At 44.9% G+C, this 26,744-nt stretch overlaps 1 protein-coding gene across 5 annotated transcripts in view; it reads left to right on the forward strand.

Annotated features, from left to right (window-relative positions):
• The window catches only part of GTF2I (general transcription factor IIi), a 113,831-nt gene extending 87,452 nt beyond the window's left edge, over positions 1-26,379 (forward strand). For 2 of the 5 annotated variants that reach the window (XM_077777957.1, XM_077777958.1), the window contains 15 exons: positions 3,187-3,370; positions 5,230-5,288; positions 8,533-8,604; positions 9,622-9,805; positions 10,467-10,525; positions 10,961-11,035; positions 14,520-14,621; positions 15,371-15,436; positions 16,147-16,330; positions 17,445-17,503; positions 18,014-18,094; positions 19,358-19,441; positions 19,780-19,963; positions 21,148-21,176; positions 23,327-24,092. In XM_077777957.1, coding sequence (XP_077634083.1) covers positions 3,187-3,370; positions 5,230-5,288; positions 8,533-8,604; positions 9,622-9,805; positions 10,467-10,525; positions 10,961-11,035; positions 14,520-14,621; positions 15,371-15,436; positions 16,147-16,330; positions 17,445-17,503; positions 18,014-18,094; positions 19,358-19,441; positions 19,780-19,963; positions 21,148-21,176; positions 23,327-23,412 — 1,508 coding nt within the window. In that variant the 3' untranslated portion in view covers positions 23,413-24,092. Of the gene's footprint in view, positions 1-3,186; positions 3,371-5,229; positions 5,289-8,532; positions 8,605-9,621; positions 9,806-10,466; positions 10,526-10,960; positions 11,036-14,519; positions 14,622-15,370; positions 15,437-16,146; positions 16,331-17,444; positions 17,504-18,013; positions 18,095-19,357; positions 19,442-19,779; positions 19,964-21,147; positions 21,177-23,326; positions 24,102-24,517; positions 24,594-25,236 lie in introns of those variants that run through there. The other 3 variants (XM_077777959.1, XM_077777960.1, XM_077777962.1) reach the window with 2 other exon arrangements.
• The last annotated feature ends 365 nt before the right edge of the window (positions 26,380-26,744 follow it).

Below are 26,744 nucleotides of genomic sequence, written 5' to 3' on the forward strand. Positions count from 1 at the left end.
CGGTGGTTGTCTTCTGCCTCCTACTACAGCACTCTAGATAGTGACAGGCGGGACCCATGTGTCTCATCCGCCGCTGGACCCGTGCTTGGTGCCAGGGCACAGATTCTGAGTAGCGCGGTCCCGCTGAAGTACAGCCAGGCCCGGAGAAGCCGCCGAGCCCCTGGGTCGTGCAGCACACACTTGGCCTCTCTGACAAGAGCAGAGGGAGTGCAGGAGCACCCGGCGGGTCTGCACCAGGGAGGCGGTGGCGGGGGGCTGTTGGGGGGCTGGCACAGGCCCGAGGACCTGTTCTGTGAAAGAATCCATTTGCGTTTTACCACAAAAAAACCAGGACTTCTGGGTGAGGATTCTCCTTTGCCCCGGGGTTCCAAGAGGGGCTTCTGGCACTGGGTCTTAAAGACCTGATAAACCAGCCTTTAGGTGCAGCTCACATGGCAGCTCCAAACTTGGGTCCCTGATTAGGTGTTGTGTGCAGGATCCGTGTACTTACTGTTTCCCTGGGAGTTGAAGGCATTGGGGGAAAGTCCGGATTCTAAGTTTTTCCTCCTCATCCGTGTCCTTGACTACCCAGCTTGAATACAGGACCTCAGTGACACGTTCTCTCCTCTTACACCTGGTTTGAAGTCAGTGAATGAGCTAGAAAGTAAAGAGCCTTAACCACTTTAAAAAATCAGTATATTTCTGGGGCGCCCGGGTGGCTCTGTCAGTTAAGCATCTGACTTTAGCTCAGGTCATGATCTCACAGTTCATGGGTTTGAGCCCCACATCGGGCTCTGTGCTGACAGCTCAGAGCCTGGAGCCTGCTTCAGTGTCTCCCTCTCTCTGCCCCTCCCCTGCTCACACTCTGTCTCTGAAAAATAAATAAAACGTCAAAAAGAAAAAAAATGTTTAATAAAAAATATCCGTGTATTTCCAAGGTGTTTAGTAAATTGAATCAGATGAAAAACATTGTTCATCATTAGAGAAGCCACCGTAGGGTCATTGTAGTTCATGAGTATCTGCACAAACAGGCTCAGCCTTTGCCCTCGTGTGTGGTTCTGGAAGTTGAGCTTGGGAAGACAGTCGGCCAGACCTCTTAGCACCATCGATGCTTTGGCCTTGTGGAAGGAGGTGGCTGTTGACGAGCCTATGTACTTTCGTGAAAAGTGGCCAGTGGAAAAGGTTTTGGCCTCATGTCAGAGCTAAGAAAATAGGTAAGGGCTTATGTGTTGTTACAGTATAAACAGTAAAAGGCTGGCTCTTTTTGTTTTTGCTCACAGCCTTAGGTGAGTCTGGGACTGTAGTTAATTTAGAGAGCTATGCTGCTTCCTTTAAGGTTCCTGAAGAGAAAGGAGGAAAGCTCACACTTTCTAGAAGTATCAAACATTCTAAGTCTTGAAAGTTTCCCGCCCTAGCGGCATAATTCCTTTTAGGCATTCCATAATCCGTTTTAGGCATTCGGCACCGGTGCACGCCCAGGCTGCAGCTGCTGAGAACCCAGTGGGCCAGGAGGCAGTGCGGGTCCCCTGTCCCCCAGATAGGGAAAGATGCATTTCACATGCACCATGGTGTTACAGGCTGCGGAGAAAGAACAGGGAGACAGTCGGATTGTTATTTTTGTAGAGGAAGCCTCACCGACTGCCCGCCTATGCAGCTGGCCTTCCCCTTCCCATAACTTCTGCTCTTCCCTGTCTCCACTCCAGCACTTGATTCTTTGTTACTGCATAGGAGGTTTTTAGAGTTATGATCATACCCTCTTTTTGCTAATATATTTCATCAAATAATTATTATTTTATTACATATCATATGATAGATTTCTCCCAGGTGCAGTGTGAAAGCTTCACCATATTTCTTAAAGGGATGTTTGTTTTAACAGTCATGATTTTTACTATTCTTACTATTTTTACTATGTTGTGTGTGGTTTTTCAAATACACGTACTTTGTTTTTATATCAAAGAAGTCTAGGGGTGCCTGAGTGGCTTGGTCAGTTAAGTTTCTGACTTTGGTTCACAGTTCATAAGTTCAAGCCCTGCATCAGGCTCTGTGCTGTCAGCGTGGAGCCCGCTTCAGAGCCTCTGTCTCCCTCTCTCTCTGCCTTTCCTCAGCTTGCATGCACATGCTCTCTTTGTCTCAAAAATAAATATTTAAAGAGAGAGATCCTATACTTAAGCCCTTCTGATTAGGTGCTAATGATAAGGAAAGAGAAGGCCTTTCTTATTAGAGCTCTCTGTTCAGATGTGTTTTTAGAGCAGCGATTAGAAATTTCATTTTTATATTTTAAAATTGTAATTCTACACCTATTCAAAAGTAGAAAAACCGTGCAGTGTATTCTCCTATACCTACTTTTCAGATTGAGTGATCATGAAGAGTTTTCCACACTGTTTGTTCCAGTCTTTCCTTTGCGGGAGCATAGAGCACTTCCCAGCCCTGTGTCGCTTATGCCGCTCCAGGAGTCATGCTCTCATTCCTTCCATGGCCACGGTGTCATTGTCACGCCGCACGTGATTCACCATTCCTTCGTACCCACTCCTGCCCAGTCCTTTTTCAAATTTCCTCATTCATCTGAAAAGTGCCTTTAAAAGATTTTACTTTGAATCTGGATCTAAATAAGATTCATGCGTTAGCTTTGGTTGATACACTTCTTTTCATCTAAGCCAGTCTCTGCTTGCTATTTTTATTTACCATTCCACAAATTCCTTGTGGAAGTTATTTCCTCTTAAAATGCCACACTCTTGTGGTTTCAGGGGTAAAGAACATTGATCTCATGGTTGCGGGACAAGTAAAAGTGTAGCCTGAAATCACTTCGTCCGTGGCAGCTAGTGAACGGATGATCACCTGTTTAAAACATGAAGTAGCAGAAGCCTTCCTCTAAATATTTGAAAAAGTAGCATTTAAGTTACATTCTTTATCCTCTGTGGTAGTATTCTTATCCTTTTACTTCTCAATATTGAAAGTCCTTTTGTGGGACCCTAACGCTGTACAGGTTGTCTTAGAAACAGGAAACTTAACTCCACCAACAGTTACCTCATGATCACGGGCCACTTACAGCTTCCATTTTCTGTGTTGGGTCTATTAGAGCAGTTAGTGTGTGTGTTTCCAGATTTGACTTTGCTTTTCAAAAAGTTGACCTGTACCTTGCTTTGTATCGTTCTCACCTGTGATGTCTACAGAAACTGAGTCTCCTGCATTGTTTTCTCCTTTGTAAAGCTGAGGCGTTGGGGAGCTCGGAGGCCAAGGCTGTGCCTTATCAGAAATTCGAGGCACATCCCAATGACCTCTACGTGGAAGGATTACCCGAAAACATTCCTTTTAGAAGTCCCTCGTGGTATGGAATCCCAAGACTGGAGAAAATCATTCAAGTGGGCAATCGAATTAAGTTTGTTATTAAAAGGTAAGATAATAATCCACAGAAACAAATGTAATGTTGTTCTTAAGAAAAGATTTATAGCTTTCATCAAAGTGGGTCTTTTGTTCCCCTCTCAGTTGGACTTCCTCTCCGTATTAAAACTTCAGGTATGTTGCGTTTAGATTCATTCAGTGTGCAGGTACCAGAAAGACAAAATTGGGTCCAGTGGGAAACCCTGTCCTTGGGAGGCTTATTAAAGAGGTACATTCAGTAAGGTGTACTGGGTGCTCAGGGGGAGGAGGTGTGGCTGGCAGGTGGATCGCAAGTATGCATGAAGAGTAGTGGAAAGGGGCTTCACAAAATGGGAGCAATGGAAGTAGAGGAGGGACGCATCCCATAAGCGCACCATTCTGTGTGGGTGTGGTGGTGCCTTGTGGGCGTGGCATGGGAAGCCAGGCAGACGTGGCCGCACCGGTGACGGCCTTCTGTCCTGCACTGTCAGTGGAGTGATTAAAGGGTTTAGGGGCGCCTGGGGGGCTCAGCCTTATTAAGTGTTCGACTTCAGCTCAGGTCAGGCTCTCACAGTTCGTGAGTTTGAGCCCCGCATCGGGCTCTGTGCTGACAGCTCAGAGCCTGGAGCCTGCTTCAGATTCTGTCTCCCTCTCTCTGCCCCTTTCCCACTTGTGCTCTGTCTCTCAAAACAAAAAGAACAAAATAAAACAAAAAATTTTTTTGAGTGTTTAAAGCCATTTCCACTTAAAATAATTTGGCAGGGTTCAGTCAATTACAGCATGCAACTCTTGATTTTAGAATTGCAAGTTCAAGCTCAGTGTTGGGTATAGTGCTTACTTTAAAAATAAAAAATAGTAGGGGCGCCTGGGTGGCTTAGTGGGTTGAGTGTCCGACTTTCGCTTAGGTCATGATCTCACGGTTCGTGGGTTCGAGCCCCGCGTCGGGCTCTGGGCTGACAGCCACCTCAGAGCCTGGAGCCTGTTTCGGATTCTGTGTCTCCCTCTCTCTCTGAACCCCGTCCCCCGCTCACGCTGTCTCTCTCTCTCAGAAGTAAAATAAAACATTAAAAAAAAAATTTTTTTTTTTTAAATTAAAAAAAATAAAAATAAAAAGTAGTAAGGGCACATGGTGGCTCAGTTGGTTAAGCATCCAACTTTGGCTCAGGTCATGATCTCTTGGCTTGTGGATTCGAGATACACATCAGGCTCTGCACTGTCAGCACAGAGCCTGCCTTGGATGCTCTATTTCTCTCTCTCTCTGCCCCTCCTCCACTAATGCTTCCTCCATCGCACACTCTCTCTGTCTCCTCCCTCAAAAGTAAATCAAAATTTAAAAATTATTGTAAATAAAAATAATAATTTGGATTTGCATTTTGAAAGGATCCCTCTGGCTTAAGTTTGAAGGCAGCAGGATGGATGATTGGGAGGCAGGGAGGGTGCAGAAGGGCCTTCTTTACTACAGGGGGCTGTGGTGGGGTTAGAGCCTGTGGCTCTGGCTCACTGTCCGGGGCCTGCGTGTTTTGTCTGTATGCTCACTGGGCCGTGCTGTGTAAGGGAGGGGATCTTTAGGACAACACGGGCAGGTGTTTCTAGCTGTAACACGATGGCGTTCGTCTGAGGTTTTAGAAATAGGTTGAACTGTTGTGGGCCAAAAGCAAGTGTTTTGCATAGTTGAGTATCTGATGCCTTTGAAGACATACAGGTTCTAAACCCGAAGGTGTGAAAATTGCTCTTTTCAAAATAATCAAGTCCTCAGAACAATTTTTCCCCATTGAAAATGAAGACAGAACGGTCCGTACTGGACACACATCATTGGCAGTGCACAGCCACATGGGAGCGCCTTTGAGGCGTTCCTTCGTGCTCTCGTTACTAACCTCCACTGCCTTCTTACAGACCCGAGCTTCTGACTCACAGTACTACTGAAGTCACTCAGCCGAGAACGAATACCCCAGGTAAGAGAGTTGTGAACTCCTTTTCAAAACTTAGATTGGGGTTTTTAAAGCTTTTTGACAATCTTTTAAAGTGACGTACTTGTCTTTTCTCCCCTCCCCCAAACTCATATCTGGACTCTCAGTAGTGGCTCTCCCTGATTTATCAGTACAAACCCAGGGAGTCCAGCTGTGAATTTATATCAGTGGGGATCAGTAGAAGTATAATGTGTCTCACAGATGCAAGCCACATGTGTCATTTTGATTTTTCTGGCAGCCAGATGTGTGTATCAGGCCGTAATCCATGTAAGGAAGCACACAAAGAGGCGCATCTCTGGTGCCTTTACTGCACTGGGAGCACATCTCATCGCAGCGAGCCACATTTCAAGTGCTAAGCTGCCACGTGTGGCCGGTGTGGCCGTCCGTGCAGATCCCAGCCTTGATCTCCATTCACACAGCCCCTGTTGTCTGAAGGGCACTGCTGTGATTCCAGCAGCTGCACTGACCTCATCGCCCAGCAGCCCCGTGGGGTCTCAGGCCCAGCTGTGTGAATGGCTTTGTTTCTCCATTGGAGCTATAAGGCAGCCCTTACTTCTTTGCCATCTTTTGTGCACCACTGCATAAGGCCAGAAAAAGTGGCCCCAGATCGAATGTCTTCTACAGCCTTACAGACTTATGTTGCCAGGAACTTAGTGGGTGTTCCTGAATCTGGCCAGCTAATTGTTCTGGGAAACATTGCAGGCAGATGGTATATGAGATGCCTGTACCTTCAGGGGCGCCCGGCTGGCTCCATTGTTGGAGCATGTGACTCTTAATCTTGGGGTTGTGAGTTCGAGTCCCACTTTGGGTGTGGAATTTACTTAAAAATAAAAATCTTTTAAAACAATTAATTAATTTAAAAATAAAGGTTAAAATACTGATCCTTCAGCTCTGAGGGTACCTGAAGGCAACCGGTGAAGGTCACCCATAGGCTGGGTAGGTTGTAAAGTCATTTGTGTTTATAAGGGTGAGCAAAGTGCTTGAGAAATACCGCACAAGGGAAACAGTTCTCCTGTGCCCCAAATCTTGTGGGGAAACGGTGTGATCAGGGAGCGTCCGAAGCCACAGGACAACCTCGGCAGCGTGCTATTGACTTAGGCAAAGAAACAGAGTGTTGGTAATGGCCCGGAGATTGGACATGGCCTAGACTTTTGCTGAGGGAAGTAATGGAAAGAAAAGTATTCCCCAAGGTCAAACCAGAAGGTCAAACCAAAAGGTCAAATCAGGTTAACGTGGATTAGCATGAATGTGAAGGAAGTCTCTGTATGAGTCTTCACTTCTCCAGGTAGACATCAGATTCAGGGTTGCAGTTAATGTGATCGCTTCGTACTAATTCTGATCGTGACTGCAAACCTGAGGATGTTTAGTTGTGCCCGGCACCACATGGAGGGGCTCCCGTTTTCAGCAGTATGTGACCTGAATCATTAATAATACTTGACCTTCCGCCATTCATAGGAGGCCTAAAGTTGTCTAACGTCTGCCAGTGAACCAGGCACTGGGCTTTTGCTGGGCCAGTTCCAGTCCCACTGCACAGCAGAAGTTAGTTCTGCCATTAGAGAGGCCTACTTAATTCTTGGAATGACACAAAATTCGATAAGAGTTGTAGACTTAAACACACTCTGGGGACACTTTGCCCTCACTTTTGTAAAAGATATGCATCTTGTCACATGTGAGAGAGCCCTAGAGTTAGCCAGGTAATTGAGCTTTGAAGGGGCAGAACTGGGCGGGTCACCAGATTCCTGGGAGGAGTAGGTCAGAGGTCTCTCTGCATTAGGTACCAGCTCTTCTAAGGAGGTGTTGGGTGAGGCAGAAACGGAGTAGTTGAACCAGAAACCCTTGACCTTGAGGAAGGAGAGTCTAGATATCTTTATAGTAACAATTCACATTCGGTTTGTACCAAACTTATATCTTCCGGCTGAATGATTGAGCCACATGATAAACCCTTGAGATGCTAGGTTTTCTTTTAAAGAAACGGTTTTAAAGTACTTCTACAGTAAGAGTAAATGGTGTGTTATTGCAAGGTTTCTGAAAACACGGACCTTGGGCAGTGATTCCTGAACTTCCCCAGCATCACCCACCACCTTTTTGTCTGAACACACAGATCACTTCCACGCTGAATGGGATCCTTGCTCTCTACTTTCCCCACTTTTCTTTCTCTGTCTCTGTCTCTCTCTCCTTCCCTCCTTTCTTTGTCCAGCCCCTCCCATCACACTCTATTGCTTCCAAGGCTCTCTCCATCCACAGCTCCACCAAATAATCCTGAGTAAGTGACCGTCTTCCATAATGGCCCATTTTCCCTATATTTTTACTTGCATGTGCAAAGGGATGCTTGTCAGGGAACCTGGCAAATGGCTGCCCCACATTCGATGTGGAGTCTACTTAAAATAAAAATTAAAAACAAAAAAAATTTAAAGGGGATTGGTTGTCTTTTAAATAGGGGTAAAGAAATAAACCAGATTAGGGGTGCCTAAGCTTCTGACTTCGGCTCAGGTCATGATCTCACAGTCCGTGGGTTTGAGCCCCATGTCGGACTCTGTGCTGACAGCTAGCTAAGAACCTGGAGCCTGTTTTGGATTCTGTATCTCCCTCTCTCTCCGACCCTCCCCTGCTCACACTGAGATCTCTCTCTCTGACTCTCAAAAATAAATGAAAAACATTTTTTAAAAATTTAGAAATAAAACAGATTATAGATATGAGTGTTTGGTGACATCTCACTAATCCTTTTAACATGCATTCCTCTCGCTTATTTCTGTGAATAACGAAGCTTTGCTTTCTGTGGGTTTTTAGCCAGGCATCCATCTGATAAAAGACAAGGAATGTCTGTATAGAAAGCAGATACAGTTGACGCTGTTTTGGTTGGACCCGGCGTGGGAAGCCTGGGCTCGGGCCCCGCTGGCCCTCGCTGACCTGTCAGGGTCCGGTGAGCATTCCGCACATGCTCTCTATTGACAGCGTGAACTGATACTTGAATTCCGTCTTCCTGAAGTTCTTCTGCTGTTTGACAGGCCCAGGGAATCCTTCTTCTTCAGGCCCAAAGGTTTTGTTTATAAGCAAAATCGAATTAAGAGTGTCCCTGGATTGTGCTCCCCAGACTGACACAGTGTTGTCTGTGAGATACATCTCAGTCTTTTAAAAATGACCATCACTGGCAAGAGCGGCATCCAACCTAGTTGTATGTCTGCACCAAGAAGGAAACATCATTAATTATACATTTATTTTTGCTTTCTAGTCAAAGAGGATTGGAACGTCAGAATTACCAAGCTACGGAAGCAAGTGGAAGAGATTTTTAATTTGAAATTTGGTAGGTAAAACCCAGTGATTAGGTCTTAGTTTAGAAACTTAAATGAAGGGCAGGGCTCTGAATGAAGTACAGCATGTCAGGACCTACAGAAGGAACATCCCAGAAACTGGGTTTCAGTTGATCTCTGCTACTAAGTTTGCTCCTTAACCCTGCGCACCTTTATTTCTCTCGGATTCAGTTGTGTTGTGTATCCGAATGGGAGAGGTAGGGAGGAACTGGGGAGATCTCCCCCACCATGGTCTGCACTTTGAGTCCCACTGACCCTGCGAACATGCATCAAATAAGTCTCATTGTTTGGTTCATCTTAGAATTGGTGATGGCTGTTGAGCTCTGTCTTGAGGATTCTGAGTAGACTCAGCAAGAGACTTTCAGTCGATTGGGTGTCTGTCATGGTAAACGAAGTAAGGAGTACGAGTGACAGCAGTGTCCCGGGCCTTCCCATCTGTCACTGTAGTACCTGGCCTGAACGTTCTGTGGCCTGGATCTGGAATCTGCCACTTCTGCCCCTGATCCAACTTGATGACCTCTGCTTAGGTGCACCTGATGCTGTGCTTTTCTTTCCTGGCAGACCTGTCTCTTCGGGCGTGAAGTGGCCCATAGTCATTTCTGCACAGAGCACAGAGATCACTTTGGCTAAAATGTTCTTTTTACAAGCACTTATTTTTAGGCCCATTCTTCAGTTTTGCACGATACACTACACAAAGTGCTTCCAATAACTGAGTGGAGGCTCCCCCTTAAAAAAAGATCTGTTGATTGGAGATTGCTAGGTGGTAGGGAATTTTTGCATAACACATTTGAGAATGCTAGATTGTTAGCTCGACTTCTTGTCGTGAACGTTTTGCAATTTGTACAAATACCAAATACACCTCAAATTAGTATAATGTTCTATGTCAAATATACGTCGATAAAATGAAAAAGTTTTTTTATTCTTAAAAAGCCTGTTAAGATTGCAGACAAAAATAAAAGATTGTCTATAAAATGGTACGTTCTGCATGTTATGTTCTCTTTAACCTGCAGCTCAAGCTCTTGGACTCACAGAGGCAGTCAAAGTACCATACCCTGTGTTTGAATCAAACCCCGAGTTCCTTTATGTAGAAGGCTTGCCAGAAGGAATTCCCTTCCGAAGCCCTACCTGGTTTGGAATCCCACGGCTCGAAAGGATTGTCCGTGGGAGTAATAAAATCAAGTTTGTTGTTAAAAAGTAAGTTCGATTTGCCAGCCTAGTCATTTATGGAATTAAAACAGTAACGTTCTGTTTCTGTCTTGAATTTTTTCTGGCTACCGGTAACACCTAAGGCTTTGAAGTCGGTGATGGGAAGGCATAGCTCTGAGCTGCAGTCCTGGCATTGGATGCTGCCTTTGCACATCCCTTAATCTGCACTTGATCTTCTCCCTCAGTACAAGGAGAGCCCCCACGCCAGTCTCTCGGGGGTAGGGGGATGTGCAGCTGGGTCAGACACTGTGCCCACCCTTAGTGCTCCTAGCCACGGAGTAGAGGGTGAAGAGGCAGAGTTCTTTTCTGCTCTGTTATTCCTCATTAAGCTTATGGGCAGCTGCGTTCCTTCAGTTAAGCTCCTCATTTACACATCTGCAGGGTTTCTGCAGTTGTATCAATTAAACTGGTGTTGGTGGATTTTCATTTTCAGGAAAAAAGTCCCTTACTCTTCATAAAATCAAGTAGCAGATCACCCTGGGGAGAGGGGGAGGGGGAAAAAAGGTGGTTTTTGTCCATGATGAATTAATTGTATTACATGATGATGGCCTTTATAAAATAAAAAAAAATTCCCAGTCATGATAATGCTCTTCCCTGTCAAGACTGGTAGTGTACTGGTTCTTCTAATGTTTCTTGGTTTTCTTCCTAGACCTGAACTAGTTATCTCCTACTTGCCTCCTGGAATGGCTAGCAAGATAAACACTAAAGGTAAGACATGATGTTTACTCTTTATTAGACCTCAGTGCACTAGAACATTCCTTATTGACATGACCTAAATCACACAGAATCATTGGCCAGTATCTTTTTGGGGCTTTCAGTTTCTATGCCTTTTCCCCCCCTCCCAGGTATTTTCTGTAACAGACCCCTCCCCCTAACCACCACCACCCCGTTTTCTTTTCTAACATTTCATTGAAAAGTTCATGTTTGTGCTCCTCCTTCATTCACGTGTCCACAGCTTTGTTGAGACTCGTGTGGAGGATTAAACTTCCAGTTGAATTCTTCAGGTTTCTTCAGAAAGATCCAAACTGTGTAAATGTTAATACTCTGCTTTTATAAAGTATCCCCTTCTGCGTTGTTTTTTTTTTTTTTTTTTTTTTTTTTTTACAGTGCACAGAAGTAATCAATCGTGTGCTTATTTTACAGCCTTGCAGTCCCCAAAAAGACCACGAAGCCCTGGGAGTAATTCAAAAGTTCCTGAAATTGAGGTCACTGTGGAAGGTAAGGCCACTCTGGGTCAGGTTTCTGGCGATTCTTCAGTTCACTAATTATATCCATTGAATCTTCCAATTACAGTTTGTTTCTATACAAGTGAAATTTTATAAAACCCTGCTTAGGTGAAGAGTTATGATATGATATGTAACTATGATAAAGTTACATTTCGGAATCAGTCTGATTGAGAATTTCCCAACGGTCTGTCCGCATTGTGTTCTTGGAGCACATTGTAATTTGCTTGCAGGAAGATCCCTACGAGGCTCTTCTTGCCTAGTAAGGGTGCAGCGAGAAATTTGCAAGGCTGTTTTCTCCTCTTTTTTTTTCCTGTTCTTTTGAGTGAAGAGTTGAGGGGTGGTATAAACAGCAAGCAGTACCTTTTTAAACTAGTTCCTACTGCATCTTCAGATTAACTCCTGCACTCCCATGCAGCCTGTGGAGGGCCTCATCTTCGCGGGTTCACGCTGTTAAAGTTTTCCTGCCCAGGACAGGTGGGTCTCTGCCTGCTGTCCGACGCGGGTCTCTCCCCGCCGTCTCTTGAATTAACGCAGAAAGAAAAGCTGACATTATTATGATAATTCTTTGTCGTCACACAACCTCAAGTTTTGTGTTAATAGTATGCAGCACTAAGTGAAGCCTAAGCCCCCGTTTTGTTATCTTTGGGGCTTGCGTAGAGCCTGCAACTGTCGATCTCAGGGCCATGAATTCAGGCTCCACGTTGGGCATGGAGCCTACTGAAAAATACAAGTATAAGTAAACTCTTGGTCATGAGTTACACGTTAGAAAAATAGAGAAACAAAGAGTTAATGTAATGCATTAATATGATTAGATCTTTAGAAATAAGGTTACCAGGTATAATTTTAAGACTATATTCTATTGTAACCAACTGTGATTTTACAAAGAGGGAGATGCAAGAAAGAAATTCTGAAGGTTGGTTACCCTTTCGTAGCTCAGAAATTAGGAGACTGGTTTCTCGATTTCCTCTTGTGCCTTCTTTCATGGGACTTCCGGGATTAGGTGTGCATACAACGCAAAGTACAGATAAGCTGTAGTGTCAGCCCTGCCTGGACCCATGGACCCATTGTCTGCAAAAGCAGATGTAGTATTTTAAGGTGATTTATTTAGTGAAGAGCTGTGTCCATGTCCAGAAACTTTTTGCCAGTTTATGGCTGGGGAGGGGCCCTGGGAGTAGTATTTTGTTCGTACCATACTAATATTCTGTTTTAAATAATAAACTGTGCTTGTTTGGGAGTTTTTAACTTTAAGAAATAAATTTATTAGATAATTATGACCCAGTAAAATGCACTCATTGTGATTGTACAGTTTGCGTTTTGAGACATGTTTGTTCCACTGCTTGAGTCACAGCTTCTAGAACACGTCCATCACCGGGGTGCCCCTGTGCTCCTCAGCAGCCAGACCCCACCCCACCCTAGGCCGCCCCTGGCCACCACCGGTCTGCTTTTTTGTCACCATGGAATACTTTTGCCTATTCTGGAATATTCTATAAATGGAGCCCTACTGTATCTGTTCTTTTTATGGTCAGATGCTTTTCCTCTGTCTAATGCTTTTGGATTTACATTTTATGGTGGGTTTCAGTGCTTCCTTTTTAGTGCCGAGTGCTCCTTCATGGTGGGGACTCACCGTGTGTCGTTGACACATTTGTCAGTGGACATTCGAGTTTGTTTCCAGCCTTGTCTAAAAACGATGCTGCAAACATTTGTCTACAAAGTACGGCATACAGTCTCCTCCTCTTGAGGAGGAATTTGAGAATCAGGGAGTTGTTAGCATTCTCTGAAATTGTCAAACACTTTTCTAAAGTGGTTTTGTCGTTTCTCACTCCTGCCAGGGATGTGTGCATTCCAGTTGACGCACATCCTTGCGGTACTTGACGTTATCACTATTTTAAATGTAGCTGTTGTGGTGGGTGTGCAGTGTTATTTCACTTAACCATAAGCCCGAATACTGCTTCATTAGTGTGGGATACAAGCTAGATCAACTCAGTTCCGTCTGCCGCCCACAAATGTCTCCCTGTCTCACCCTGTTGAATCACAAGCATTGAGTAGAAGCAGAGATACGAGCTGGGTGCCTCTAGTAACCTGTTGCAGGGCTGTGGGGACAGAGTAGACTGATGGCCTCTGCGTGTGCACACCTGCTGGCTAAGCCCAGCTGCTAGAGCCTGGTAGCCCGTAGTCCCTTGGCTTTCAGCACCTTGCCGTCTTGAAGAAGCTGTCGTTTTTACTCATGAGTTCTGAAATAATTAGAGTAGAGTGTTGCGTCTTGACATTTTATAGAGAATCACAGATACGTTTCATCTTGAGTCTCCCGGTCACATCGTCACCTCTAACACTCGTGAGGGTTTGGTGAGGCCATGTCTTTCTGGGCCAAGTACAGCAGGTGGACGTGGCCGCATGCGTGCTGAGGTCATCTGTTACTGATATCTAGGACAGGCTCAAGTTCTTGTCTGCGAGCACATCAGAGAGACCATGCAGCGGTGGAGACCGGGGAGCCAGACTCCTCCCCTTGTCTGCGTGTGGTCGACTGCACATCATGTAGCTCCTAGGACTCAGTTTCTCCATGGATGAAGTGGACATGGTGATGATCCCTGTGAAAACTAAGTCAGTTAAAACACAGAATGTGCTTGGGACAGTGAATGTGTGTGCACCTTTCGCTGTGGCACTGTCACTGCACACACTGTTCACCAAGCAGAAATCTTTTCTGTGAAGATAAGCAAAGGAAGTCAGTAACTCCACAGAAGGGTAATTTAGGTGGAAGTCCAGAGCCTATACAAATACTTCTGCAAATTGGGAAATTTAGAGTTTGAGGCTGCATTTTTGGAATATTGGTTATTTTCTAAAGAAATCTGAATAAACTTACTTTCTTTTTTCCCATTATTTTGGCTACTTTCTTTACTGTTTAAAAATTGCACACTGGCTTCAGATGAAAATCAGCTTATTATTTAAGCATTAGCTGTCCCTATGTAAAGAAGACTCCAGGCCTAGGGTTTATAACAATAACCTAAATTAACCCTCCTTTCATTCAGTGTAAGAAAGCAGTTTCCTATAACATTGCTCCTAAATTGTACCAAGATCTCAAAGGAAGGATGTTTGTAGAGTCAGCTAAAGAGTCCACAGGAAGATCAGACGTTTGCACCTGCAGCTCTGGTTAAAGTTTAAAGGTGAAAAGAAAGACACAGGACCCAACATGGTTAACCAAAAATTAGATGGCTCCAGAAGGGCACGGGGAAGCATGAAGTGAAGTGAGGATACCTCCGATCTTCCAGAAAACGACTGAACGTAGGGACGGACGGCAGCAGAAAAGCGGATGGAGGGAGGGCCGTGGAGTTCTGTGCGGTGGCCGCTTTCCTCGCGCTGTGCTGTGTGCTGTTGGGGCTCAGCCTTGTTTTTCAGGCCTGTGTCCCAGAGGAAGCACAGGTGGCACTTAATCATGATTAAATGCATGTATTGATCAGGATTTTCTTTTAATTCTTCCGTAGGCCCTAATAACAACAACCCTCAAACCTCAGCAGTTCGAACCCCTACCCAGACTAATGGTTCTAATGTTCCCTTCAAGCCTCGAGGGAGAGAGTTTTCCTTTGGTAAATATGAATTTTCTTTTTCTTAATTTTATCATTTTAAACAAAAGGAACCAGTTGGAACACCTGGGTGCTCAGTGGGTTAAGTATCCGACTTCGCTCAGGTTATGATCTCACGGTTGGTGAGTTTGAGCCCTTCGTCAGACCCTGTGCTGACAGCTCAGAGCCTGGAGCCTGCTTCAGATTCTGTGTCTCCCTCTCTCTTGCCCTCCCCTGCTCATATGCCCTCCCTCTTTTCTCAAAAATAAATACATAAACATTAAAAAGTTTTTAAATAAAAGGAAACAATACAAATACTTTATTTTTCTAGGTGAATTGGGTTTAACTTGGTAAGTCAGTGTATCTTAGCTACTAGAGGCTTTGTAATAGTTACTTAACTGCTGTGCCTCAGTTTCTAGATCTGCAAAATGTGGAGAATTTTCCTGCCTCATAGGATTATTATGAGGATTATGAATACTAAATTACAAGGTAGAACCATAATTGGCAGGTAGTAGATGCTGTAATTGTTTGGGGGGAGGTTTCTTGGTATTCATTTGTTTTTTTATTTTAGCCTTTGTCATTTATTTGTGGCCAGTGTATTAGTAAAACAGATTAATGATATATAAGATTAGAATAGTTGCGTATGCTACAAAGTTGTATATTTTTTAATTTTGTACTTCTTAAAGACACACAATAAAATGAGATGAGAAGTGCCTGAGCATGGATGTGTTTTGGTTAGTATTACTAATAACTGTCCTGTTTTTCACTTGCAGAGGCCTGGAATGCCAAGATCACAGACCTAAAACAGAAAGTTGAAAATCTTTTCAATGAAAAATGCGGTAAGGTCATTTTGAAAGATGAGTATTAAAATCTATATGGCATACTATCATTGGGATATCTGGGTGGCTGAGTTGGTTAAGCATCCGACTCTTGATTTTGATTCAGGTCATGATCTCAAATTTATATGACTTTGAGCCCCACATCAGGCTCTGTGCTGACAGTGTGGAGCCTGCTTGGAATGTTCACTTTCCCTTTCTCTCTGCTTTTCCCCTGCTTGTTGTCTCTCTCAAAAAACAAACTAATTAAAAAGTTTTTTTCAGTATTACTATCATTGAAAGTGTTTGGGTTTGGGGCGCCTGGATAGCTCAGTCAGTTAAGTGTCCAACTCTGACTCAGGTCATGATCTTATGGTTCATGGATGTGAGCCCCGCATTTGGCTCTGTGCTGACAGCTCAGAGCCTGGAGCCTGCTTCAGATTCTGTGTCTCCCTCCTCTGCCCCTTCTCCGCTCATGCTCCGACTGTCCCTTTCTCTCTTTCTCTCTCTCTCAAAAATAAATAAACATTAAAGAAAGTGTTTGAGATTCACAAGTATGAATTCCATCATTTCTGTCACTTTTCTGAGCACTGCAAAATTAAACCTATATTTCTGTAATATTTTTTCGTAAAAAAGAATTTTAATATCTACAAAATGTGATTTAAAATGCATTTTTTAAAATGTTAAAGTGGCAAATGTGAGCAATAAGAGGAACATGTGTGTGTGTTTTACAGGCGAAGCTCTTGGCCTCAAGCAAGCTGTGAAAGTGCCGTTTGCATTATTTGAGTCTTTCCCAGAAGATTTCTATGTGGAGGGTCTGCCTGAGGGCGTGCCATTCCGGCGGCCGTCTACTTTTGGCATCCCAAGGCTGGAGAAGATACTCAGAAACAAGGCCAAAATCAAGTTCATCATTAAAAAGTAAGGACATTCAAGGCTCCCTGGTGGCTCAGTTTGGTTATGTGTCCAGCCCTAGAATTCGGCTCATGTCATGAGCTCACACAGTTCATGAGATCAAGCGCCGTATTGGGATTCCTGCAGAATGTGGAGGCTGCGTAGGATTCTCTCTCTCTCTCTCTCTCTCTCTCTCTCTCTAAAATTTTTTTAAAAAATTAAAATTTTTAACTTCAAAAACTAAAGTAAGGACATTCAGATGAAACTAGACTGGGTCGGTGCTGGGGCACAGCCAGACTAGCGCATGGATTCACCTTTGTGGCCAAATTAGCTCTAGGATCCAAAACTCTTTAAGCTGTACCTCTGAGGATCCTTTACATTTCCCATAATTGGTTAAAATAGGGAAGGAGAGCTGTGGTTTGCCAGAATGGTCCCAACTTGATTGTGTTGAAACCTACCAATTTTCGCATTTTACTAGTCAGTGCTGCTGGAATGTAAGCAGAAGTCGAGTTTTGTGGAGCCTGTTACTTCTCTAGCTGACAGAATGCTTTGCCTTTCTGTTTGCCTTGGAGGTCTATGAATTAGGCCAACACCACAGAGATCGCTGGGAATAACTGGAATTTAAAAATACATATTGATGCTTAAGAATTATTTGAAATTAACTGAAGTGACTTTGAGGTGTCATTTATTAATGCCTGTTTGGAGTCGCACAGCGGTGTTAGCATACGCCAAGCTGACACCGCCAGGCGCTGGGGCCACCTTTTGTGGTCTGCAGAGGTCTGGCAGTAAGTAGTCAAGGCCTCATCTTCTGCTTGATAGAGCGAGACTTGTTCTTACGTGTCTGTGCTGACCGCACACAGCCTTGTTCCCTGCCTTCATTCTCAAGCCTAGCACTGGATCCTTCCAGGATCTCATGGAATCCGTGGGAAGAAGCAGCTAATTTAAGCTCAAGAGGGCAGGGCAGGCGTTAGGACCATGAGTATAATTGGTCTTATTGTAGGTGTTCCTTTAGTTGAGGCACTGTTCTTCCATTCCTGATAATTGCAATGTGTATTAGCAGAAAGTAAATGGGTTTTTAAATTTTAAAGTTTTCTCATCAGATTATTAGCATACATGGGTTTTTTCTCTTTTCGTGTTTCAGGCCTGAAATGTTTGAGACTGCCATTAAGGAGAGCACGTCCTCCTCTAAGAGCCCTCCGAGTAAGTGTCCTTGCGTGCCATTTGCAGTCCTCCTCACGGCAGTGATCTACCACCATAAAATCTAGGGAGTTCATGGAAAGTTGTGCTCCAGCGGCGCCTGGGTGGCTCAGTCGGTGAAGCGTCCCGACTCTTGATCTCAGCTCAGGTCTTGTTCTCAGGGTCGTGAGTTAGCACAAGCCCCATGTTGGGCTCCGTGCCGGGCTCGGAGCCTACTTTGAGCAACATAAAGTGGGGTTGTGACTGATTTATGATTTGGAATTTATTTAATGAATGAGAATCTCTGCGTGTCTGACGCTATACTAATCCCAGCAAGAAAGAGCAGAAGGCAAGGGGACGAAAGTCTTTCAGAAAGCTTTGTGCCACAGAATGACAGAACACACCATAGAAAGGAAAAAACGTTGAACAAAATTGGGTTAAATACTTTCTTGTGAGGTCTGGATTGTAAGAATATCACTAGAGATGATTTAAATCTATTTTGTGTACATTCTAATCTGATGTTTCTATTTTAAGGAAAAATAAATTCATCGCCCAATGTTAATACTACTGCATCTGGTGTTGAAGATCTTAACATCATTCAGGTGACGATTCCAGGTATGGTTTCACTGCCGTTATCTATGTGTGGGGTTTTCCTTCTTTGAGTTTTCATTTAGAGTTTAGGGGTTCCTGGTGCTCGCTCTTTGTAGGAGTGCGCCCCACACCTGCCCTTCAGAAAGCACTCCCCAAACACATCACCCCATTGGTTCCTTTCCAGAAAGCTCTAGGTGGTTACCAGATGTGCCATGAGCTGGTACCGAGTAGTTGATGATTTTCACAGTCAGAATAAAGGCTTAGTATTTTCTTTTCTTTGCTTTTTCATTGTTTCTTTTAACATTTATTCATTTTTGAGAGAGAGAGAGAAAGAGAGAGCGAGCGAGCGCGAGGGGGGGGAGGGGCAGAGAGAGAGGGAGACACAGAATCAGAAGCAGGCTCCAGGCTCTGAGCTGTCAGCACAGAGCTCAACATAGGGCTCGAGAGGTGAGATCATGACCTGAGCTGAGCTGAAGTCGGATGCTTAACTGACTGAGCCACCCAGGTGCCCCAAGGCTTAGCATTTTCAGTTTACTTCTTAAGTCATTTTAATATTGATTACTGAAAAATACTTCAGTCTTCTGAAAGCACCTAAAAATTGACTTGGAATTCAGCTTGCATCAGTGGGGCTCTAGGGTGTCTCGGCTGAGCGTCCAACTCTGATCTTGATCATAGTTCATGTGATTGAGCCTCACATCAAGCTCTGTGCTAAGAGCACAGATGCTGCTTGGTATTCTCTCTCTGCCCCTCCCCTGGTCTCATTCTCTCTCTCTCTCTCTCTGTCTGCCTCTCTCTCTCTCTCTCTCTCTCTCTCTCTCTCTCTCGATAATTAAATAGACATTCAAAATACCCTAGGGGCACCTGGGTGGCTCAGTTCAGGATCTTGCAGTTGGTTCGTGGCTTCGAGCCCCGTGTCAGGCTTTGGTGACGGTTCAGAGTCTGGAGCCTGCTTTAGATTCTGTGTCTCCCTCTCTCTTTCTCTCTCTCAAAAATAAAGAAACATTAAGAAACAAAAATTTTTTAATACTTTAAAATTGCATTATTGGGGCATCTGGGGATCAGTCCGTTAAGCATCTGAGTTTAGCTCAGGTTATGATCTCACAGTTCATGAGTTCAATCTCCACATTGGGCTCTGTGCTTACAGCTCAGCCTAGAGCCTGCTTTGAGTTCTGTGTCTCCCTCTCTCTCCCCCTCCTCTACTCAAACTCTGTTTCTCAAAAATTAATGTTACAAAAAAGTTCTTTTACTTGCATTATTAAGCTAGGACTGTCCTCTCACCTTTTCTAGATGACGATAATGAAAGGCTGTCAAAAGTTGAAAAAGCGAGACAGCTCAGAGAGCAAGTGAACGACCTTTTTAGTCGGAAATTCGGTGAGTTCCGCGTGTTTGCGCTGGCAGAGGGCATTTCATTACCAAACTGTGGATTATGTTCAGGTAGCTGATATTTTCCGTTGTGCAAGGAAATAAGCTTTCAAAGGAAGTGTGTGGGTTTTTCTAAAGTTCTTCCTAAGGAAACCTCAGCCCGATCAGACTCTTGACCATCAGGTTGGCGTCGAAGTGACTAGAACTGAGGTTCAAAGATAAGGTGATTTGACATGTGCATTGACCTTCGTTAATAGCTGAGACCGGCTTTAAATGTCAGTCTTTGTGTTTTGCAGCCACTGGTAGAACAAGAGGTTAATCCGTGTTGTGGTGCTGTCCTCTCCTAGGTGAAGCTATTGGTATGGGTTTCCCTGTGAAAGTTCCCTACAGGAAGATCACAATTAACCCCGGCTGCGTGGTGGTGGACGGCATGCCCCCCGGAGTGTCATTCAAAGCCCCCAGTTACCTGGAAATCAGCTCCATGAGAAGGATCTTGGATTCCGCAGAGTTCATTAAATTCACAGTCATTAGGTAAGTGAGCGCTCCCTGCTTGTTTGGTGGAATAAGCCTGCAGGCCAGGAGGCTCCGTCATCTTCCAGAATGTAGTCCTAGGTAATGAGAGGGTCCAGCTCGCCGTGCGGTGAACATGTAAAATACTTTAGTTATTTCACTGTGAGGTTCTCTTCTCCCTGAGCTGACTCTTAATTCTCCTGTTTCTAAGGCAAGGGCTTAGCAAACCATTGCCTGGGGACCAAAGCCAGCCCACTGCCTGCCATTTTATAAAGCCGTATTAAGACATAGCCCAATGCGCGTTTGTCCATAGGGCTTACCGCCACTTTCAGGTCACAGGGTAGCACCACGTCATTGGGACCGACACAGTGTCGTCTGCAAAGCCTGAAACAGTTACTGTCCGGCCCATTACAGAAAAATATTGGCCATCCTGTGTCTCAGGCCCCTCATCACAGGCTCAGGTCAGAAGGGTTCTGACCCCAGGTTGCCCAGGTCCTTTTGTTTCCTTTCCTGTACAGTAAAAGCGTGAGTTGTCCCCTATGGGAGCATCAGTTCCTTATCCACAGCGTGGGGCCGATGATCACACCGCCTCGCTGACCCTGTTGGGAATTACATTCCTTGCCATGTGCCCATCCCAGGGGGTTTGCAGTAGATGTCCTCCCTTCCATCTGCCGAGCAAGCGTCTACGTGGTCTTTGCCTTCTTCCAGCTCCCAGAAACTTTGCTGTCACGAAATCCTCCCAATCAGTTCATTGCCACGTTCTCACTGTCTCTGGTACAGATCGCGTAGGTCTGGCTCTGGGAAGTAGCTCACGTGGTTACCCCCCAAGGTTCCCGTCATCCGCTCTCCTTCCCCCAGTTTTTGTCCCACTTACCCAGTGCCTCCAGTCCGTGCTCCCCCCCGGGGGGCTGGGGGAAAGCCTGCCTCCATCAGACCCTGCCGCTGGAATTATTCTCTCCTTTCTTCTTCACTCCTGTTCTTTTCTCACCATCTTGACTGTGGCCTTTTCTAAAAATGGTCTGCAGAGTTCTTCCTCTGTCTGTCTATCCATAGATTAAAAAGTGTAAGATTGAAACGTAGTTGGATAACACTGCTCATTCTGACACGTAAGTGACATGCATTACATGTTAGTTAAATAAACTGAATGTACATGTAAATGCTTGTCGAGTAAAAATAACTGTTATGCAATTTGTTTCTCTCTTTAGACCATTTCCCGGACTTGTGATCAATAACCGTGAGTAAATTTCATGAAGTCTTTTTGTTTCTTCCCGTGTGGGGTGTGTGAGACTGTGCACTTGTGCTTGGCTCACACAGTGTAATATTTCAGTTCACTGACAGCAGTGACCAGGCAAAGTTGGTGTTTTAGCCTCAGTGTAAAAGCACTGTGCACCTTTTACATGTACAGTGGGGTTCGTTTCTTAGCCTTTTAAAAATCAGTTTATTTGTTCCTAAAATGGTAGTATTAGTACCCAAATTGAGAGCTTTAGAGCACTTTATTATTTTTTTTAAATGTTTTTTATTCATTTCTAGGAGAGAGAGAGAGCATGAGCAGGGGAGGGTCAGAGAGAGAGGGAGTCACAGATTGAAACAGGCTCCAGGCTCTGAGCTGGCAGTCAGCACAGAGCCCGACGCAGGGCTCAAACCCACGAACCACGAGATCATGACCTAAGCGAAAGTCGGACGCTTAACCGACTAAGCCACCCAGGAGCCCCTCTTTAGAGCACTTTAAATGACTCATTATGTGTCAGACATCTTAAACAGGGATCACAGAGTTCCTGCCTGTGTGTGTAAATAAAGTTTTATTGGGGGTGGAGGGAGGAGATAACAAGAACATTTCTTGTCCCATTTGCTTATGGGAGTTGGGAAGCCGCTACAGAGAGCATCAGGGCCTGCACGGCCTGACACACGCACGTAACTAGCTCTTGTTGGAGAAGTCTGTTGACCCCCTAGCCTAAAGCAACACTCTATGTGCTCAGGAACTACAGCCTGTATTTGATGTTATTACTACAGTTACTGTACTGTTACTGTGTAATAACTGCACTGGATAAGTAGATCTTTGAGACAGAGCTTGCTTCCCTTCCTGGGTAAGCATCCGCCTGCACATGTGCTCTGAACCGTTGCATGAACAAACATGTACGTGTTCGTTCTTCCAGTTCCCTGATGTTCTTACCATTTTAAGTCGTATTTTTAGCAAATACTATCCGTACATGTGCTAGTATGTTTTAGGTTCTGTAACTTGATTGAAATTTTTCAAAAGTGAACATTATTGTTTCCTAATACTGTTAGCATTCTGGTCTTTTTTTCCACTTGGCAGTATTATTATAACTCTTTAAAACCCATCTACGTTGAGTCCTCAGTCTGTAGTCTGTTCACTGGGAAAGCGTGGAGCCTCTTGAATTCTGTGTTCAGGAGTTCCAGCGGCCCCCTGAGCAGCAGAGGCGCCCCGCCCCCACCGGGGCCCGTGGCTGCTGCTCTGCCCTTCCGTCCTCCTCCCGCTGTTCATCCCGTCCGGGGCCTGCGCTCTTCAGTGTCCTAGATTTCGTTCTGCCTCCTCTGCCTCCCAGGTTTTGGGTTTCACTTGATCATAAAATGTATTCATTTGATTGTACCCCCAAACCACGACTTCTCTTCTTATAGGTTCTGTTTTCCTTATTCTCTCCCTGGGCCAAGTGGTTAGTGCGTGGTGATGACAGTAATGAAAGAGAACATATACCTTGCTTTATGGATTTTTCATCATCTGTGTGGCATTCAGCCTGAATCACACCAGGGAATTTGGTCATTTAAGGAAATCCCATGATAATTCTTTCCTTTGGATTAAAAAAAATTTTTTTTTAATATTTATTTTTGAGAGAGAGAGCAAGATAGCAAGTGAGAACAGGGGAGGGGCAGAGAGTGGGGGGAGACACAAAATCCGAAACAGGCTCCAGGCTCTGAGCTGTCAGCACAGAGCCCAATGCAGGGCTCAACCCATGAACCGTGAGATCATGACCTGAGTCAAAGTTGGGTGTTCAAATGACTGAGCCACCCAGGTGCCCCTGGCTTCTTTATTTTTTAATTATTAATCCCAATTCATCTGTCTTCTGTATAACTTTTAGTTTCAAAGTTTTTTAATTTTGAATCTCCTAGCCCCCTTAACATTGTTTAAAATGTTCAGTTTTGTTCTCATCCTTGTGCAGTAGTCTATAATAGAATTTTCCAGTAATTACTATAAATTAGGTATTCTGATGGGGCATGCCAGAACTCATATTCCCTCCTTATCATGGGAAAATAGTGCCTGTTATGGCCAAGTTGGACCATCCAAATTGAGACTATAGGTACAAATGCTTGTCCTTTGTGACAGCATGCCATGAAATAATTGTTTAAATCAGTGTGCTTTATTTTCAGAGTTGGTCGATCAGAGTGAGTCAGAAGGCCCGGTGATACAAGGTAAAATAAGTGGGGGTCAAACAGAATTATTCCTGCTTTTGTGATAAAATGGATCACATAAAATTGCTAACGTCTACCTAACGTTAGGACAGATCATTTACACGTAGACTTTATGTCTTTGCCTCTGATTGGAAGCCTGTGTGTGCTCGAGATTTGGCCCCAGGGCCCCGGGCAGCCGGAGAGGAGGTCAGGATCCCCTGGGCTGTAGCAGAGAGTGCAGTTTCTGAGGGAGAAGGTTTTCTAGACTTTACCCCGTATGCCATTCGTTTCTAGTGCCAGTTATGAGCTGGACTGTGTCAGATGGAAACGCGTGTGTGTGGCTTTATACATTCCTTAGGACCCAGCATGGAGGCCCACTCCTGTGGTCCCCTGAAACCAAACAGAGGCCTTTATTAAAGGGGAACCCACAGAAAAGGAGAAAAGGACGTAAAAAAAGAACTTCTTTTCCTCCTGTTAGAGCTATATGTTAGATTATGGTTGTTACTTAAGACTCAGGACCTTAAATGTCTGAAAAGGTGACTTGGAAGTCTGGTGGAGACGTGTGTAGCTCGAGAGCCCATGGCTACTTTGTCTGGGACTCGTGCTGTGTGTGCTGCGTGCGGAGGGCTTTGTCCTCGCCCTCCCTCGGCCCTCAGTGCGTGAGAGCAGCGCTACACCGGGTTGAAGTAAGTGTTCCTGTGTTTCTCTTCAGAATCCACTGAGCCCAGCCAGTTGGAGGCTCCTGCAAGTGAAGGTAAAAGGATATGGTGGTCTGGCTGTCCCTGTCCCAAACTCGAGCCCCCAGAGCCTTCTTTGAGGGNTGTGTGGTTGGGTCTCTTTTGTTCCTGGGTGAATTGGACTTGTCATTTTTGCCCAGAAAGGTCGTGTTAGCAATGACTTGTGTTTCTTTTGCCCCGTTTTCTCCAGATGGAACGATTACCTTCTACCTAGATTTTTAAATAGATACATAAGATGTGTGTTACTCTGAACACTTCAGTGGCACAATTAAGAACTGTTAGAGAAACAGCGTTTCTGAAAATGATATCTTTAGTATCTTTACAATTCCTGATAAATCATTTTTAGCACAAAATTTGATCTGAGTGAGTTTAGAGTTCCACAGATTTGCATTCAGAGTGTAATTTGTCACTTCCTTTTTGCTTTTCTTGATAGAGATCAAGGAGACTGACGGAAACTCTCAGATCAAGCAAGAACCAGACCCTACGTGGTAGACCTCTTCCCTCCTAGGGTAAATCAGCATCTGTGTCTGGGGTGCCGTCTAGTGTTTGTCTGAACCTGCCTGCATGTTCAGAAGCTGACACTGTGTTTTCTCTGCTTCAGCCATAGTGAGGGCCAAGTGTAAGCCCTACCGTGGTTTTTAGTTAGAAGTTCCAGCAGAGAGATTTTCCTTAGATCAGAATCTGTCTTTGAGTCAAAGACGTAATTTCACTTTGGCTCTGAAAGAAAAATGTTTTGTTTCTAATCTGTAGGGTCGATCCTATCCTGTCCATTGGAGTTCACTGTGACTTTCCCCCCAGTCACTGTAATGGTGTTTGCAGGGTCTGGCCGAACTGCTCAATCCATTTTGCCACTCCCGTAATTGACTTACAACCCTGAACCTGCTGCTCCAGACGTCTTGAACTTGGCGCGGTTGTTAACAGGAGCGGAGCTCCGGACCCCGCTGTTGAATGTTGACCCACTGGTTGAGGGTGTAGCTTCACAGTAGTGGGCCCTGAGGTGGCCCTGAGTGCTTTTTTTATACAGACTTTTTTTTTTTAATACTGTCCAATCAGGGATTTGAGTGCTGATTGAGTTGTGCTATCTGTAAATGTGAAATTCTTGTCATCAGATTAACCCGTGTTCTTGCTTATTTGTTTTCTTTCCTGTTTTAGCCTAAAGTATCAGTGGGTGAGAAGAGCTTTTCGGACCTGTTACTGCCCCAAGCTGTGTAATATACTTGTATAACAGAAATACCTTCTATACAAACCTTTTTTTCTACTTTTAGATAGAAATGTCTACTTTTTCAGCAGTTCTGTGAATTGAATTAAAGAGCAGAGTGACTGTAGATTTGGAATGGCTGGTTTCCTTTGGAATGTATTATAAGGATTTTACAGCAATGCTGGAAAAACGACAGGGAAAATGACAGGGATGAATCTCATCAGATTTTTTACGTAGCAACAGAGCCTTCAGCTATGGTGTTTATTTTCCAATCAAGTGAAGATCTCTCCTCCTGGAACATGTCGGCTCCTGCAGTGAAGAAAACAACCTGTGACAGTCCTTTTAGGTTTTCTATTTGAAAAATCATTTCAATGATCCTTTTGTTCACGGCTCTCCTTGACGACCAAGTGAACAGTTAGTATCTGTATATTTGACTAAACCTTTTCCTAAGCTGTCTATCATGGTTCATATGTTTTTTTATCATAATTAAAAAAAACCACCATCGGATCGCCTAACAGCCAGCGAGAGGTTAGTATGTCGGCGAGTGGCTTCCAGACGGAATACTCGGAACCTCTTCCACCTTGACTTGTCATCTGAATAAAACGCCTGGTGTTCCGGAAGCTGAGGATCAGGTATGCTTGTTGGGGCGAGCTCCGAGACGCCAGAGCCTCGCCGCCCTCGGCCTGGGGCTTGTGGGTCCCCTCGGATCGCTGTTCCCGCCTGGGTCAGGCCCCGGGCCTTTTCATTGCCTTCACTCTTTTAGATCTCGACGTGTGACACTGAGGCTCCAGTGTGGGGAGGGAGGGGCCCGCACGCTGATTCTGCGCCCTCTGCTAGTCCTGCGCCCTTCGTGGGAGGATCTTACGTGTGTTGGGATTTCACAGACAATGAGAGTTGTAAAATACCAGCTATAAGAAGCTAGAGTACGTGATGGCATAGAGTTTTCATTAGCTTTATCACAATATTCACGATGGAGAATTATATTACATGGTAGCAGAAATAGGCATTTTTATGTGTTGCTTATATTTTACCTCAAATTAAATTGTAGATATAGGGTAATAAATAAAATCCATCCATGCCTTTCACACACTAACTCATTTCTCTCGAAGGTCTTTTCGTGGTTCTGTCTGGAGCTCCCTGGGGTTCGGTGGTAGGTGGCGTGCAGCGCCAGGGCGAGGCGGGCCCAGCCCCAGCCCCCAACTCTGTGTCCACGTGGTGCTGGGACAGCCCCTGTGACAGAGCCCCCGTGCACGTGGTCCAGGGATTTTCTGTTCTCCCCTCTCTTGGGCTCCGGGAAAGCAGAACTCCCCGGTCACCAGCCTCCTGACCGACATCGGGGTGACAGCCACGCTGGGGGAGCCTGGTGCTTCCTGTAAAGCGTCCTTCACCAGTGCAAGTAGCCCCGCCGCCCTCGCCCACAGCTTCCCACCTTGGCTGCGGAAGAGCCCGGCCCTCCTGGCCG

Source organism: Crocuta crocuta, unplaced genomic scaffold, assembly GCF_008692635.1.
Source record: "Crocuta crocuta isolate KB4526 unplaced genomic scaffold, BGI_CrCroc_1.0 scaffold217, whole genome shotgun sequence".
NCBI classification, from domain to species: Eukaryota; Metazoa; Chordata; class Mammalia; order Carnivora; family Hyaenidae; genus Crocuta; species Crocuta crocuta.